The 18923-nt window shown below is 38.6% G+C and overlaps 1 protein-coding gene across 3 annotated transcripts in view; it reads right to left on the reverse strand.

Annotated features, from left to right (window-relative positions):
- LOC150083041 (CCR4-NOT transcription complex subunit 3-like) overlaps positions 1–18923 on the reverse strand; it is a 592625-nt gene that overhangs the window by 291610 nt on the left and 282092 nt on the right. For all 3 annotated transcript variants that reach the window (XM_090377751.1, XM_090377752.1, XM_090377750.1), the window contains exon 9: positions 123–235. In XM_090377751.1, coding sequence (XP_090233877.1) covers positions 123–235 — 113 coding nt within the window. The remainder of the gene's footprint in view (positions 1–122; positions 236–18923) is intronic.

Consider the following 18923-nt stretch of genomic DNA (forward strand, 5'->3'; position numbering starts at 1 on the left):
TGATATGATTAGTCTTCTTTTTTTACAACAGCCTTGGATAAACATGCTATTACTCTTAAAAAGTGAAAGCCATTCAACATAATAGAAGAAAAAAGTGAAAAACATCAGTTGCAAAATATCACCTGTTATTTCTGGAAGGAGTCTGAGGTTTGCTGATCTGTGAAGTACCTGACACTGAGCTTATATTTGGTGCATTATGTGCCCACACAGCAACTGGTTTCAATGGTTGACAGCTCTGTTTAAGATGTAAATAATAAAAAAATACATATACACATGCACATCATTAATTATCATTTATATAATTGTTTTTAATTAGAAGTATAACAAATTTTCCAATAGAGGCTGCTTTATAACAAAATATATATATAAAAAAGAGAAAAACTGATAAACTGTTGTGCCTGCCAAATATGACCATGGCTTTCAAACTGTCAGCCATTCAGATGCCAGTTTGACAGCCCTGTTGTACCACAGAAACCTACAACTACCTGTAGTCTAGTGGTAGTTGTAGGTTTGTGTAGTAACAGGATCCTTCTGGTGGCATAACTTGATATCTCCTGAAGGACAGGTTGGTCTCCCATGGTAGAGTTATAAACTTATCCTAAACCAAAAATCCAGGCCCAAATACAGATTTCAACAAAGAAATCTGAAACACAGCCAATTTATTAGATTGTTGGGATGTTTGGGTCTATTATAAAAATTGTCCTCTTGCTCCAATAAACTAATAAAATATTTTACATGGTAAAGTGTCTTTAATTTAAATTTCTTGTAAGTAATTTAGTGACAGCTAGCCTTCGATAAAATTTGTTGAAAATGTTTTATTCAATTTAGGGCCTGGCACTGATTCACCATAACTGATGCAAGCATTTTTTTCTTTACTTCTTTCACAACTACAGTGTTGCCTGAAAAATTTTGAACTGTTTCAATAAAAGGAAATGGGGCTCCAAAATTCATATGTTTGCAGGTTTTAAATGTCCAGATTATTTAAATGTAGCATTTTGCAGAAATACACAAGGTAAGCTTTCCAGATGATTATACTATATTACACAACGTACTCTAGTTTTATATGAGGTAGGGAAGCAACCCCCTATTATCAATACTACAGAAGACTACCAGATTTGAAGCATGAATACACATACAAGTGTTATCATTTAGCAGCTGTTAATATCCAGTGGTAGTACCACGCTAATTTTATTGTTCCTGCTTTATACCCTTGAAGTGCTGGCTTAAATTCTGAGGCCTGCATCAAAACACCACGGAGTGGCCTGTTGTCCTCCAAGTTTTATTTTTATAAAGTAATATTAATATATATCCATTTTCAGATTCCTTTATTTTTTTCAGCTTGAATTCTACCCAAAATGTGCAGCTCAACTTTTTATTTGAAAATAAAAATTCACACTGTAGGCTGAAGAACATTTAGAAGAATTATGGCGTAACTCGGTACATATCTCATCCATTGATGGAAATATAAAATATGGTAAAAACATTCCATTCTAAAAATTATCCAGGCACACATTGGTTTCATACCATCTCAGTTTCTCACTTCAATAGCATGTCAGTCTTTCCCCCTCCCACTCTGGTAACTATGACAAACATAGTGAAATGCAAAAACCATTATTATTATTAGCCATGTGGTGCAAGGAAACCTGAGGCTTATGTGCACCAGCCAAAAAAAAAATTTCCCTTTTACCCTGAGAGAGAGAGAGAGAGAGAGAGAGAGAGAGAGAAGTAGAAAGGAATCACCAAGGAAGAGAAGAATGATGATATCCAGCTCAGGACCCTGGGTATGCCAAGCCCATACTCACCAGATGTGAGCCCCTGTGGGTTTTATTTTGGATCCACATGACTATTTTTTAAAGGCACTCTGCAATTGTCTTTCTTTTGTCAATCATTTGCATTTTGGGAAATGGCAAGAGATACTAAAGTCATCAGTGTACAAGGTGCCAGTGATTGTTGGGTTTAAGTCCTTTGTTATTGTGTTTATTTTTACGTTAAACAGAGTAGCAATGAGTACAGAGCCAGGATGAGAAAAAGATGCCTTTTTCTCACTCGAGACAAAGATGCCTTTTTCTCGAGTGACAAGTTAAATTATTTTGTATTCAAAGTTCAAAGGAGCATTGTAAGAAATTTACAATAAATTTCAGGAGATGCCCTTGCAGACCAAGTTCATAAAAATCTTTTAATATATCAATATAATCAAGCTGTATCAAAGGCCTTTTCTGTACCAAAGTACTAACAACTTTTCAAAATTATGCACCACAAACATTTTTTGATTTCAGAGTTAATAAGTCAGAGGCAGATCTTCATGCCACATTGCACTGTGTTCAGTAAGCTTGATTCAATTGGTTTTTAGTTCTCTGGTCATTAATTTGCTTGGTTAATTGATTATTTACCCTTTTTCCATTATCATGGATATGCAATGTGATCAGTACTGGGTGCATGGGGTGGTTGTATCCAGTTACTATTATTATTATTGCTGCTGTTGATTGAGGAACTCACTAACTAGCCTGCAGGTGTTTAAGGACAAAAGCTTTCTGGAATTCCTTGTAGGTGTTCTCTGGGAGGCCTACTGCAGCTGGGTTCTTATGGAGGCTCTTTGGCATCATGCTAGTGGTTGATATAGTGATTTGGATAGTCATTACTTGTTTCATATGCCACCTTTCTTTGATTTCTTGTCTCAGGTCTGTGTATTTCCTGACCCTTTCTTTGTAGGTTTTCTGGGTATTGCTGGTATTGTGCACCACTATGTTGATCAGGTAGGTGGCCATTTATTTCTTGTCAATTATGGTTATGTCTGATCTGTTGTGCAGGATGGTCTTATCCATTATTATGGCACAGTCCCAGTACAGTTTGTGGGTAGGGATCTCTAGTACAGCTGGAGATTGTAGTTGTAATACGGTACACTTTCTCTGTTCAAATGGTATTTTTATGCTAGCTTCTGATGTATTATCCAGGCAAACTGATTGTGACTACAGGAACTCCCTGTAGTCACAATCAGTGTAATACTCGACTTATGGAAATTCGACTTTACGTAAGTTTCTGCCATCCGGTGCAAACTAAAAAAAAATTGTGGAAACATATTTTCCATCCTGTATTTTGTATCATGAAAATATTGTAATGTGAACCCCCAATAACACTTATTATTTTATTTTTTTTTTTGTAATTCATTCCAAGCCCTTGGAATTTGAAAATTTCGCTATCCAGTTTTAAGAATCAATTCTGAATGCCCTTGTGATATTTTTCTAAAGCACGTTTCTGGAAGTCACGACCATAAAACAATAAAAACAATTTGCACTTTCCGGTTCATTGGGCTTTTCTGTTAGCGCAATCTATTATAAATGGGTAGTAAACTCAATCTTATTGCATTTGCGATAATACCGATAACTGAAATTGTGTGCGTTTTTACATTATTATGGTGAAATGTGTTCCCTTCATTGAAATTTTCAATCATATAAAAAACAAATTTTCAGAAACTTCTTTTCATTCCTATGTACATATTACAATGGTGAAGAGAAAGCAATTAACGGAAAGTGCAAGTGGTGGTAGTGCCATGAAATGAAACAAAATTGATTTAGAAATAGGATGAACATGATTAATTAGAAGTACGAAGCAAGACAAAGTTTGTCATCTATTGCAAGGGAATTAGTTCTCGCTGCTTCAACAGTGAATACTATTTTAAAGGACAGTGTGTGTGTATAAAAGAACATGTAAAAAGGATCAATGCACTTAAGATCAATTGTGATCACAAAACAACATTCAGGTGCTATATCGAAGATGGAACAGCTGTTAATAATACAGATGGAAAATCAGATTTAGAAGCGAGTGCCCCTGAGTCTAATGATCATTCAAGCAAAAGAAGAAGTATTTATAAAGATATTAAGGATAAGTATGACAAACCCCAACCCAAGTAATGGGTGGTTTAATAGGTTCAAGCATAATGCTGGTTTCCACAACGTTAAAATATGAGGTGAAGTCGGCAGTGCTGATTCTGCAGCTGCAGAGAAATTTTGTGTTGTGTTTGAAAAAATTATTGATGAAGGCGACTATTCAATGCAGCAAATTTTTAAAGTTGACGAGCTGCTCTATATTGGAAATAAAATGCCGGATTGAAAATACATTGAATCTGGCATAAAGAAGAAAATACAATGCCAGGTTTCAAGGGATAGGGCCACGCTCTTGCTAATGCAGCATACCATTCTGTGTAAGCTGCATTCATAATGATTGTGTATCATTCTGGAAATCCTTATGCATTTAAGGGCATCAATAAAGCCACCCTACATGCACATTTCCGATCGAACCATAGAGCATGGATAACAATATCTCTCTTTGAGGACTGGTTTAGATGCTGCTTCATTCCATAGGTTGAAACATATTGTAAAGACAACGACGTTCCTTTCAGGATTTTGTTTCTATTAGATAATGCTCCTGAACATCCTACGCATCTAGATCATTTCAATTCGAACGTGAGAGTCATATTTCTACCGCCAAACACGACTACACTCATCCAACCTATGGATCAGGGTGTTATTTCGAATTTAAAGGCAGACTATTTATGCACGTTTGCTCAGGCATTGTCTGCGGTAGACAATGCCTGAGATAATGAGAAAAATTTTATGTTAAGAGACTTTTATAAATCTTACAATATTTACCACACCATCTTAAAATTGGGCGGAAATAAGGCTTGGGTGGAAATTACTAAAAGTTGTTTAAATGGCGCAAGGAAGAAAATATGCCCACGGCATATAAAAGGCTTCGAAGGGTTTGAAAAAGATAAATCATATGAAGAGGTTACAGATAAGATTGTAAAGGTTGCAGAGCTACTTCAATTGGAGGTTGATGCCAAAGACGTGGAGGAGTTAATCGAGGAAGAAGAAAAGGAATTATCTAATGAAGAACTTATTGACTTGCAGGCAGCAATAGTGAAAGAAGAAAACGCCAACGAAGCTCAAGATGAACCAAATGAGGAGCCGAGATGCTTCAACACCAGAGAGATGCAAATGGCATTTTGTGAAATTGCATGGGCAAAGGTGAGATTTGAGAAGATAGATCCTGACAGCGAATGATTCTTAAAAGTTAACAGAGGGGTGAATGACATGCTTGCTTGCTACAAAGAAATCTATGATGAAAAGAAAAAGGCCACCATCCAGTCATCCATTAATATGTTCTTTCGTAAGGTTGACTGGCGAACCCCTTCTAAATCTTCACAGCCCTCAGCCTCCGCAGTGATGTACTCATCAGCTGAAGACGATGATTCTGGCAACGATACAGAGAAAAAAAAACTTACTGATGGATGTTATGCCTGCCTCCTTTCTTTTTTTGTAATTTTATAATTTTGAATTTTTTTTTTTTAAATTGCACTCTTTTGTAATTTTTCCTGTGCATGAGATAAAAAATTGAAAAAATACAATAAATAATTCTATTCACATGTTTGTCTAACATTGCTTTTTTGATTCAATGAATTCAGCGAGCACAGTTGCGAGTGCTGCACAAGCATAGGGTAAATTCCAACTAATGTAAAATCCAACTTACACAGAGTTCGGCAGAACGCAACCCTTACGTAATTTGGGGAGTTCCTGTTTTAGTGTACTCTGTCTAGGTGATGGGCAAATGCAAGGTACTGCACATAGGTAGCAGTATAGAGCTTAACAACAAAAGGGCTACTGAGGCCAAATTGTGTCTGAATCTCCAGAGTAACTTATCAACTGTGTAGTACTACACTGAGAGCAGTGGAGAATGAAAAATACCTGGGAGAGGGGGGGATGTAATCGTGCAGTCAGATATGAAATTCTCTGAGCAGTGCAGAATGTTGTCAGGACAGTAATGGGATTTTGTCAATGATATACAGAAATTTTGCTAGCAAGAGGTGATTGTCCCTTTGAATAAAGCCATATATTGAGTACTATATACAGGTCAACAAGTCTGAGTACTGTATACAGGTGAACGGGTCTGAGTACTGTTGAGACCTCACTTTAGGAAGGATGTAGATCTGTTGGAATGGGTGCAGAGAAGGGCAACCATATTGGTGAAGAGAACAAAAGGGTGCTCTTAGCTAGGAAGGCTTCAGTTTTGCAAACTGCAGCATCTTGAAACCAGGCACCTGTGCAATCCAGAGATCTGATTAAGGTGTTTAAAGCCTTGACTGGATTGAGTAAGCTGAATGTTAAAGTTATTCTTCCACTTGCCGAGACCACACACACGAGGGGGCACAAATTCAAGTTGAGGAAGGATAGTTGCAGGATAGATGTGCAAAAGTTTGCCTTCAGTCAGTGGGTGGTTGATTGTTCGAACAGGCTTCCATCTGCTGTTGTAGAGGTGAATGGGTTGAATAAATTCAAGAGAGAATAATAAGACAAACTCTTGGAGGGTATGGATGGGTGAAATGGTTTTTTTTTTGGTTTTTTTTGCTGATGCTATATAAGCTTGCTTTCTGACATCATTTCTACTACTACTACCACCACCACCAATTGCTTATCGAAGTTTTTGTTATTAGCTTAGACATACCATTTCCATTGATGTTTTAGACGTAACTCTTAATATCTATTGCCATCCTAAAACCGAAAATATTCACTGCTGGAACCATCTAGTCCAACTCTGGGAATATCAGTGTTCTTCTTATTCCAAAGATATAGTCAGAAGAAATTTTATTCCAAATGTGATCTTTGCCTTACAAAAGTCTGTTCTAAAATGGTTCTGTCCCAGTCTCCATACTCTGTCTGTCTTACTGGCGATGGTTCCTTTCATACTAAATTTGCTAAGTTTAATCTGTGTGATTTCCCCCTATAACTATAGCAGCCCAGAAGACTGGCAGCATGCTCTTTTTGCCTGTCCATATTACTTGCATCTTCATCAAGCCTTTGTGGGTGTAACCATTTTCTCGAGGCAATGAATCATTTCTCGTGGACTCCATATAAAAATTTAATCTTGCGCAAGATTTTGCACACAAAGCCTTCACTACACATGGAAAACTCACTACTGGTGCTTCAATTCCCAGAACTACTCCAACTCTGACTCTACTTTCAGTAAAGGCCACCACCTCCATTGACTCATTTTGTGGTATCCCACTCAAGTACCACTTTCAACTTGGGCAGTTCCTAATCTTACTTGTAGAGTGCTGAACGATAAGTGTTTTCCCATCTTCTATCTGCCACTGCCTCAGGCTGGTCCTGAGGCAGGATCATATACTGGAACAAGTTATCCTGTATGGAATCTTTATCTCTTTCCTCTATCCAATTTAATTTTCATGTCTTTTACTTTTTCTGTCTATCAAGTGTTTACTTTTTTACTTCTTCCTGCTCCTTTCCACTATTCTATTTGTCCTTGCTGGCACCAGCCTTGCGCTTTTGCAGGATTTTTTTGTTTTATTTATTTTTTAAAATTTATTTATTATTATTTTTTTCCCTGATTTTTTTCTATTTTTTGCTAGTTTCCTATCAATTCCTTATTTTTCCTTTTTAATTTTATTTACTTCATTTCATTTATTTCTTTTTATTATTTTATTTTTAATTCACTTTATTTTTTTCATTTTTATTACTCTATTTTTTTATTTTATTTGCTCGTTTTTTGAATGGTTTGGACATTCATTACATGACACTCAAGCTTTGCTGTGGTTTGCACTCAGTTATGGCCTGCCTTTTCATGATATAGACAGGTATCAGGATGCACTTTCTGGTGCTTGTTGTGCCCTAGTAGAAAACTGGTCAGAAACAACTAAACAATACGTGCACAGCACAAACATAGCACCCCACAGATTTCTGACCTTTCTGCAGAGTTTCTGTATCATCACAGTGTACCACAGCAGAGTTAGATTAAGTTTATATACATTTACTATACATCTCTATACATACATCTTCCTCCTGAATTAACAATCTATCATCTCCTGTATATTTTTGATTTAATTTCATTCTAAGACAGTCCAGAGGATATGGACATTACGGCTAACTTTGCTAAGCCACAGGTAGGTTATGATGTGGTTACAAAGGAACTGGATGCAAAAAATAATTTTGATATCACATATTTGGATTTCAGGAAAGCGTTTGACACTGTTGCGCATGGGAGACTATTGTACAAATTAGAGCAGAATGGTATTAAGGGTAAGTTGTTACAATGGATAAAAGGATGGTTAAGTGGGAGAAGACAGAGGGTGGTAATCAATGGGTGTTGCTCTTCGTGGACTAATGTTATTAGTGGAGTCCCACAGGGTTCGGTGTTGGGTCCACTGTTGTTTTGTATATTTATCAATGATATTGATGAAGGCATATCAGTCTTAGTGTCGAAGTTTGCAGATGATACAAAGGTTGGCAGGGTTGTTAATGACAGTAATGGCAGTGTGCTATTGCAACAGGATCTAAATAATTTGGGAAGATGGGCTAAGAAGTGGCAACTGAAGTTTAACCTTGACAAATGCAAAGTACTGCATATGGGTAGAAGTAACCCCAGAGAAACGTACCAACTGTGTGGTACTACACTTAAGGTGGTAGAAAATGAAAAAGACCTGGGAGTAATTGTGCAGTCAGATATGAAGTTTTCTGAGCAATGTAGACAGGCTGCCAGGGCAGGTCATGGGGTTTTGTCAATGATATATAGGAATTTTGCTAGCAGGGAAAAGGAGGTGATTGTCCCTCTGTATAAGGCAATGGTCAGGCCACGCCTTGAGTACTGCGTACAGGTCTGCAGGCCTCATTTTAGGAAGGATGTCGATTTGCTTGAATGTGTACAGAGAAGGGCAACAAGATTGGTGGGGGGGGGGGAATGAAAGGCTCCTCTTACCAAAAGAGGCTTAAGTTCTGCAAATTGCAGTGGCTGGAGACAAGGCACCTGCACGGTGATCTGATTGAGGTGTATAAGGCCTTGAATGGGTTGAGCACGCTGAATTCTGATGGGATCCTTCCACTTGTTCAGATTACGAACCTGAGGGGGCATAAATTCAAATTAAGAAAAGACAGATGTAGAATAGATGTGCGGATATTTGCCTTTAGCCAGCGGGTGGTTAATTGCTGGAACAAACTTCCATCTGTCGTTGTGGAAGTTGATAGGTTGAATAAATTTAAGGAGGAACTGGACAGGCATTTGGAGGGAATGGTATGATTTTTTTTTTTGGCTTATGCTGCATAAGCTCATACACTTGCTTTCTTGCATCACATGCCACTACTACTACTACCGAGAACTCCTAGAGTGCCTTCTGGGGCCCATTGCCCTCCATCTCCTCTCATTCAGTGATTCTGCAGAAACCTATCAGGTTTTCAGAAAATATCCAGTTGTGTGTTTTAATCTGAGCAGTTTCCTTATATTGACGAATTCTCTTATTGATTGCAAAAAGATTCTGCTTGAGTGTATACAGGTATTCTTCGATCCTATGATTACAAAACTCACGTTTGCTATGGACATTGTTCTATCTTCAGGATGATCTTCACTTTTTGATGAGCTTCTTACTTCTGTTGCCCCATTGATACTGGGTTAGCTGGCCTATCATCACTCTCAACTCTTCTATATTCTGCTGTATCCTCCTTTCCCAGGCTGGTGGTTCCTTATCGCTGTATTTTGTTTTCTGTTTGGTCACTAGTTTCTCTTCTGTTCATCCTGGCAGCTGCAGCAGCACAATAAATGGCTGTGAGGATGGTATCTAGTGTTATTTGTTGTTGTTGTGGAGGTAATCCAGCATAATTCTCCAATCGAGGTGGTCTGTGACTTGCACAGGATTCCGTTTGGTCCATGTTTTGGTATTGTATGAGTCTTTGTGGGATCAAAGCCCTCAAATTCTGCTAGAGCCTTCTTCCACCTCTTCTGTTTTAGATATCGCGACTTTGTTTCCACTTTTGCTGCTCTGGGTTGTAGTTCTTCTACTTGCTATTCTTCTTTCAGTTCTAGTTCATAAATATTTGTACTCTTTATTCATTTTAGTTGGAAACTCGCATCCTACTTGATTTTTTACGAGATTGCAGGAGCTATTTAGATTCTTCGTGACTATGGTCCATCTCTGCTCTGCTATTTGCTGTTCAATGACCAGAACGAAACTGTTCTGACCACTTGTGTAATTACATAATGAACGTTGTGTCTGTCTCTAGCTTCATTACTTCGTAGACTCCTCGCATAATGAAAAAAATCATTTTGATGCTTCACTTCATGCAATAACATTTTTGTTCCACCTTGGGTAGTCAGTAGTGCAGTTGCCCAGGAAGAATTTTTTTTTTTTTTTTTTTTTTTTGAAACCCCAAGCATGAAAAGTACTAGACCCTGTTTGTTACTGCTTAAATAACTTAACTACCCTGTCATTGTCAGAGTAGTTAACTAAACAAGAACACTAAGTCTTAATTGTTTATATAGTAATGTCAAAAGCATTGTCAATAAAATGAGTGAATTTGAACAGATGGTTATGACAAGTAACGCTGACATAATAGGGCTTACGGAAACTTGGTACCACCCAGAAATTGGGGATGATGAGTTTCAGTAAGGTATGTACAATGTATTTAGGAAGGATAGGGCAGACAGAAGGGGTGATGGGGTCATGCTTCTTATCAAAAGCAGCCTGAGCACAATGAAAGCTTTCCCGAATTCAGACATTTCCCAAGATAGTATAGAATCTGTATGGTGTGAGACAGTTGGAAGCAAAGGTATAATGAGAATAGGAGTAATCTACATGACAGATGATTGTTAAGATTATGATGAGAGCCTCTGCATGCAAATGGAATGGATAAGTAAGTGTGAATGTCATATTAAGTCTGATTTTAATTTGTTCCTAAATGATTGGAGCAATGGGAATGAATCCCAACATGCGGGACAAAATTTTTAAATCGACTAAATCAGTGGCTCCCGAACTGAGATCTACGGACCATTTCAAAAATCAAAAAATTTTGCAGACTCCTACATATATATATGCATATGTACATATATATGTATGAACACTGGATTTTTGAAAAGAAAATTTTGTGTGAAACAACTAAAGCTCAGAGGTAAAAACTGGACGGATATCAAGAATAACGATCTAGGCAATGGATAGAGGACTACAATTAAGGACATTAAAGTAGCAACCTGGAAAGTTAGGAGAATAAATCATAAATTGGATGAATTATTCCCAGAGCCACCGTAGCCTAGTGGTAAGGCGTGCAGGTGCATAAGTACACATGCCTTGGGTGACCGGGGTTCAAGCCCGTGACTGCTGAATACGGTGCTGTTTCTTGTATTCTGTGTATCTTGTAAACTCCTCTGACTGTTTGGTCGTCCTGGAGTATAACCAGAAAATTTATTTATTTATTTTAATTAGAAAATAGAAACACTGACACAGCAGTCATTATGGAAACAAAAAAGAAGAACAAAGGATCCATAGAAATAGGTAACTTCATGATATACTCAGGCATACCAAATGAAATGTGGGCATCGTTGGGAATTGCAGTTATAATAAGGAAAGAATGGAAAAACAAAATATTAGATTACTTTTGGATAACACCCAGAATGTTGAAATTAGGATTAAAAATCCTATCATATACAATAACATTCATTGGCATCTATGCACCAGTAGAAGGCAACATTGATGAAACAGTAAGATTTTGTTTGTTTGTTTTTTGTTTGGGGATTTATTAGGCACATTGGCAACTATGGCCATAGTGCATCATACATATGGTAAGTATGTATACTATTTCTTCTCAGATAGAGATAATTGCTAAAAATATTACCAGACAGTTAGTTTTTAACTAAAGGAGGTTATATACTTTAATCATTATGAGAAAGGTAAAAATGCTTTAGACATTTGTTTTATTAATCAAAAGGGAAGTAAGTTTGGTTTTTTTTTTTTACGAGCATTAGCAACTAAGGCCATATTGCTCCGGGAATATGTGGTGGTCATTCCCTGACCTTTCCGCATCCTCTGTATTTGGTGGTGGTGGCGGGCTTGAACCCCGGTCTAATCAAGAAGCGTGTGCTACACACTGCTCCTTCCCACCTGGCTACGAGTTGCCTGGGAAGTAAGTGAAAGATCTTCTGTTGTGGCTGGAATGCAAAGATTCTGGCATTCTCTTGTATATTTTGTGCATTCAACAAGAATGTGTTTCACTGAAAGGAATGTGTTATAGTGATGACATTGAGGGGGTATCTCTCCTCTTAAAAGATAACCATGAATGATATTTGTGTGACCTATTCACAGACAAGCCAATATTACTTCCTGTTGTCAGACTGAACTGAAGCTGGAAGGCCACTGCTCAAGGTTTGGCTCGATACTTCAAAACTTATTGTTAGGTTGATTTTCCCATGATAACTGCCATTGGCATGTGCACTTTTCCTGGATTATTGGTCTATAGTCTTGATGAGGTGCTTTCCACTTGTTGTTGGGTGGTAGGTGAGCCGATTTGGCAGCATTGTCTGCTAGTTAATTTCCAGGAATTGCCATATGTCATGGATCCGGCAGAAGTATGTGTTTTTCCCAAGAGGTGACTATTCCTTTCATGACTGGGTGGGTGATATTCAATGCTTGAAGTGCATTTAAAGAATTTGTGAAAATTATGCTGTTGTTAATATCACAGGACTCAATGTAATTCACTGCAACCTGAATTGCTATTAGTTTGGCAGAAAATATACTGAATTCACGTGACCAGTGATAGGCTAATGTGATGTTTGGAAAAGCTGCGGCGATTCCAACGTGGGCATCATTCTTTGATCCATCAGTATGTACTATGACAAAGTTGGGGAACTGGTCCAGTACTGCATGGTATAATTGCAAGAAGTTTTCTCTGTGCAATGTAGATTTATTCCATTCATGTAGATGTAAGTCACATGAAGGTGGAGTGATGTTCCAAGGAGCAAGAGAGAATGGGAGGGTATGCACCACATTCTATAAGGTTAAATTTAGTTCTTCTAAAAGGTGTTTTATTCTCATACCCAAAAGACGGTTAACATTAGGGCAGTTTTGGTATAACCTGTTGTGCTGTGATGTGATGTATAAAGTATCTGACAGTTTGGGTGTTCTGGAATAGATCTAATTTTATATGCATAGCATATTATCAGTTGCTGTCGCCGTCTGATTGAGATGGGGGGGGGGGAGTTCAGGTGCTTCAGCATATAAACTATGTATTGGAGACGTGCAATATGCTCCTAAGGCAATGCATATTTCACTAGTATGGATAGTGGTCAGGCCAGCGAAGGATACTAGGTCTTGCTAATAAAGTAAGGCGACCAGCTCCCCACTTAGTTGCAGAGAGAAGCTGGATGATATTTAGTTTTTGTTGACATGATGTTCTTAGTCTTTTGATATGCTCCAGGAAGATGAGTTTATGATCTAAAGTGATTCCTAAGAACTGTATGCTGGGATGAACTGCTATTGGTTGGCGATTCAGTTGTAGTTCCGGATTAGGATGGGGTTTGCATTGCCAGCAAAAACAGATGCAAAATGTTTTTTGTGGACAAAGTTGAAATCATTAGTCTGTGCCCATGAACGGATCTTAGTTATTGCCCCTTTCAACTGTCTCGCAACAGTATTCATGTTTTTCGCATGACACCAAATACTAAAGTGGTCTACAAAGAGTGCTTTATCAATAGTGTTTGGAAGTTGTTCAGCAGTGGTATTTATTGCAATTATAAAAAGTGAAGCGCTGAGTACAGAGCCTTGAGGAACTCCTTCTTTTGAAAATACTTGGGACAGTGAGGTTTTAAATCAAACCTGGAATGTACGCTTCTATAGGAAGTTCCGTATGAAAATCGAGGTGACCCCCAAAGTCCATACCAATGTAATTCATGGAGTATTCAATACTTCAACATGGAATCACAGGCCTTACTGATATCAAAGCAGACCAATACATGATGTTCCGATCTGAGGAATGCATTCCGAATGGAATTCTCTAGTCTTACTAGTATATCTAATGTAGATCTGTTTTGTCGAACACCGAATTGTGCAGAATGCAGCAGATTGAAATTTTAAAGGTACCAGATCAGTCGATGGTTCACCATCTTTTCAAGAATTTTGCAAATGAAACTGGTCAAGGCGACAGGTCTATAATAAGTGGGATTTGTTGGGTCTTTACCTGTTTTAGGGACGGAAAGGACTGTAGCACGATGTCATTGTTTAGGGAATTTATCTTCCAGGGCAGACTCTATTGAACAGTTGAAGAAGTGACTAATGATTCAGTATTTAGTTCCTGTATCATCGAATAATGAATATTATCTGGTCCTACAGCACTGCATCTATATGTTGACAAGGTTCTATGCAGTTTTGTTTTTTTGAACTTGTTTTGAATCTTCTGAAGGTCGGTGTATAACCTTCTGTTGCTGATGTTTTGGCAAAGGTTTCTCCTAGTATATTGGCAATTCCAGCAGGATCATTTATATTCTGCCCTCTCCATCCCATGATAAGCAGAGGTATAGTATGATATTTGCCACTCATTTTTCTGATTTCTTTCCAAATTTTGTGTGTGGGAGTTGCTTGATTGATAATTGAAGTGAAGCAGATCCAAGCAGCCTTTTTACTGCAGTGTCTAACATATCTCGATCTTGCTCTAGTGTACTTATACTGAATGATATTGGTTCTAGCTGGACTCCAGAGAAAAATATTCCAAGCTTTGCTTTGCTCTTTTTTTAGCCACAAGGCATTCATCAACTCCACCAGATTTTTGGGTGTATCGGTAATTTTGAAGAGGATTCCGATATGGTTTTTTTCTACTGCATGTAATATTGCTTTTGTGACACAGTCAGCCGCTTCATCAGTTGTGGATTTTTGGATTATTTCAGGGTCAAGCTTAGTTAATTTTTTATAAGCAGAAGGGAAAACACCTTTGGAATAAGAAAGTGAAAAGGGTGACAAAACAGAATTAAACCCAGAAGCACAGATTTTGAAAACAAAGAAATACCATCAGGACATGGAGCTCTCTTACAATCAAGATTGTTCTGATAAACTTTTGACGGATTGTTATTTGGTTTTTAGGAGCATTAGCAACTAAGACCATATTGCTCCGGGATATGCGGTGGTCATTCCCTGACCATTCCACATCCTCCGTATTTGGTGGTGACGGGCTCGAACCCCGGTCTAATCAAGAAGCGTGTGCTACGCACTGCTGCTCCTTCCCACCTGGCTACAGAGGCGCCACTTTTGACGGAAGATCAACGGAAGCAATGAATAGGGTGTACTGGTTTACCAAGATCATGAATCCACTAGTTAGAAGAAAAGTAGGATGCTATATGTCAGCTTTATCTTTGGCTGAAGTGGCAATAGAATCAACTTGTTTCAAAAGAAGTAGGAATAGAGATGGGCAAAAAGTTGCGGCCAATAGCTTTGGCAAGAGAGTAGAATGCTCGACAACCACTAAAATGACCAAAGAAAATTACCTCACTGCTAAGAAAGTTGGACTGGACAAAGCCAAGTTTCAAAGAGAGGAAGTCAATGAGTTCCAGGTGATTAGTGAAGCTGGGAGAATGACAGAGGCCACAGATGAATTTGACAGAATATGGTAGATTGATTTTAAGCCAGAGAAGATTCCAAATGACTAAGTCAGGGAATATTAAAGTGGACATATGCACAAGTACTACCTTTGAAGCAAAAGGAATGATACTGAGAATAATTTGGACAACTGAGATGAGCAGTGGTTAAATCAACCGATAACTGGGATTCTGTTAGAAAAGGTACAAGGGGTTTGGTAGACTGTAAGTGGAAATGGGCATTATTGAGACTGGAACTAAGATCATGTATATTTGTGAAATGAATGAAGACGTGTTTAGGAGATTTAATTCTTTTTGCAGATAAGTTTTTTTTCTATTATTTTGACAATTCATGGTGTAATAAGTAGTAAGAAAATGTGGGGAGGACATGCTGTATGAAATAATGAAGATTTTTGATATAGCTTACTCTTTGACATAATGTGGCCTTGACAATGCCCCTGCATACCCACTACCCATACTCCCACCAGTCAATAACTGGCAGAATGGGCAGCAAGCTTATACACTAGCTGATCAGGAAGCTGTTGTTGTTGTTGTTGTTATTTGGTTTTTAGGAGCATTAGCAACTAAGGCCATATTGCTCCGGGATATGCGGTGGTCATTCCTTGACCTTTCCGCATACTCCGTATTTGGTGGTGACGGGCTCGAACCCCGGTCTAATCAAGAAGCATGTGCTACGCACTGCTGCTCCTTCCCACCTGGCTACGGAGGCGCACTGATCAGGAAGCCTCCTAGAGAGTTACTGACGGGTTCAGTCTGGTGGACTATCTAGCAGCTGGCCTGCAAACACCAGTTTAGAACTGTACCCTCAAAAATGTAAGGAAGACTGGATCTTGACACGATGTTCATCATAGCCCCAATATAATGTTCATCATAATGGTATATATAAAAAACATTATACTACATGATGGCAGAGATGGGGGTTTGCTGTGGAGTCTAAAGGTCCACCACTTCAAGCCATCAATAAGCAAAATGGTGGTATTACACCGGTTGATGAATCGTCTATCACCTTGTAAGCCTGGTAACACAGAGTGTCGTTTTGTGTTAATGGGATTTTTTCCACCTCTTGACAGGTACTGGTACGAGGTGCATGGGATGGTAGGTTGTCCCCCATTACTATTATTATGGTTATTACTTTTTATTATTGTTATTATAGGTCACGGAAATCGATAATACAGGTGTTTAGACTCGCTTTATGGAGTTCAATGTTCTGTGGGTGCTGCTAGGTTCCTATGGAGGCTCACTGGCACCATTCCAGTGGATGACATAACAATTGGGATGATCATTACTTGTTCCACATGCAAGTTTTTTTTTTCTATTCCTGTCTTAGGTCTGTAATTCCTGAACTTTCCCTCATATGCTTTCTGGTGGTTGTTAATGTTGGGCACCTCTATGTCAATCAAGTATGTAGCCATTTCCTTATCAATGAAGGTAACGTCTGTTCCATTGTGCAGGATTGTTTTTTGTTATTGCGAGTAGGAGTAACTAGTACAGCATGGGACTTGTAATATAGTACACTTCCTTTGATCAACTGGCAGGCAGTTTTGCACTAGTTTCTGATGTATTAATCTAGTTCTCTGGCGATATTATTAGTGTAATCCATTTGGGTTAACACCCAGGTGGATAAAACTCATAACATAACATGACCAGTGATACTCTAGCACATCACTAGTCATGTTCTAAGTGTTCTTATGGGAGGCCTATTGCTGCTAGTTTCTTATGGAGGCTCTTGGGCACCATACCAATGATTGACATGGTGATTGAGACATCATTACTTGTTCCATATGCCATATATCTTTGACTTCTTGTCTTAGGTCTGATTATTCTTGATCTTTTCTTCGCATGTTTAAGGGAGGTTGCTGGTTTTGGGCACGGCTGTGTTAATCAGGTAGGTAGCCATTTCCTTCTTGTTGATAAGGGTTATTTCTGGTCTGTTGAGTGGCATCATCTTGTCCATTATTATGGCACGGTTATTATTATCATCATCATCAGCCATATGGTGCAAGGAAGCCTGAGGCTTATGATGCACCAGCAAAAAAAAAAAAAAAAAATTGAATTACCTTGAGAGAGAGAGAGAGAGAGAGAGAGAGAGAGAGAGAGAGAGAGAGAGTCAGAAGTAGAAGGGGAATCACCAAGAAAGATAAGAATGATATCCAGCTCAGGATATCATCATATGGGTGTGCCAAGCCCATACTCACCAGATATGAGCCCCTGGGGTTCCAGTACAGTCTGTGAATAGGGATGTCTAAAACAGTCCGAGGCTTGTACTTGTAATTCAGCAAACTTTCTTTGATCAGTTGGTATTTTTGTGCTAATGTCTGATGTATTACCCTGGCCACTTGCTTGTGTCTATGAGTGTACTCTCTTTGGGTGATCTCCCGGCATCCTGTAGGGATACATTAGATTGTTTCTGAGACCAGCTAGCATCGACGACATGCATCATCTGTAACTCCTGAGTCGTTCTCGATGTATTGCCTGTAATTCGTGGTGTTGATTACCTAGTCTTGGTTGGTGAGCTTGAATCCTTCGGTCTTAGGGAAGAGCTTTCCTTTCACGAATAAAGAGTTCAAAGCCATCTTATCTATGTAGTCTTGATGGAGGTCTGCCAAGGAGTGTCTTCTTCTCCCATCTTTTTGTCTTTGTTTCTTCTGTTAGTGACAGTGGTCTCCTTGTTGAAGTCGAGTGCAGTTGGTCTATTTTTCTTATGGCTTGGTAGATTAGTGCTGTGCTTTCCTGGAAATCGTCTCCTCTCAGGTTCTTAATTGCCTTCTCTTGTTCAATGAGGTCACTCAATCCCCTCCCTCCTTACGGACTACAGTCATTGTCTCAATGGCCAACTTTCGGTAGTGTTAGCAGCTCCTAGTCATCATTATCCAGGTTGATCTCAATCTCCTCCACTCAGTGTTGGACCAATGCTTGATCCCAAAGGGGTACACTCGTACTGAGACTGCATAAATGTTTATGGATATAACAATGTGCCCAGCATTCAGCTTTGCTTTTAGCAAGCTTTTCAGCCTCTAATAGTATTTCTCAGTAAGGCAGGCCTTGATCTCCTTGTGTTCTAACCACTGGGACTGCATAAGTCTAATGACTCTGATGAGTACAATAAACAACTATACAGAGAAACAGAGTGGGCCAGTAAATCAGAATCTTTTATAATGGGCAATTAACTTTCCAGATATTGACTGGAACAAAATGCATGGGATGCACATAGAAGCTTTTGGTATAAAGGAGACAGGCAGGTGAAGGCAGATAACGAGAAATCTTTGGCAAAGGATGCAAAGAAAAATAGCAAAGACTTTGTTAATTAAGTAAACTCTATAAGGAAGGGGGTGAATCAGATTGGTCCACTTGATATCAATGATTCAACTGCTGATGACCTGCACAGATAGCTGACAAACTGCATGAGTATTTTATGTACAGGGAGTCCCCGGTATTTGAGTCACCGCAGTTACAAGGTTTAATTTCTGAAACCAATATAAGCAAGGAAAATAACATGGAGGATTTTTGGAAAAGTT

This window comes from Mastigoproctus giganteus, chromosome 7, assembly GCF_048544385.1.
Source record: "Mastigoproctus giganteus isolate SK-2022 chromosome 7, ASM4854438v1, whole genome shotgun sequence".
In the NCBI taxonomy this organism is placed as follows: Eukaryota; Metazoa; Arthropoda; class Arachnida; order Uropygi; family Thelyphonidae; genus Mastigoproctus; species Mastigoproctus giganteus.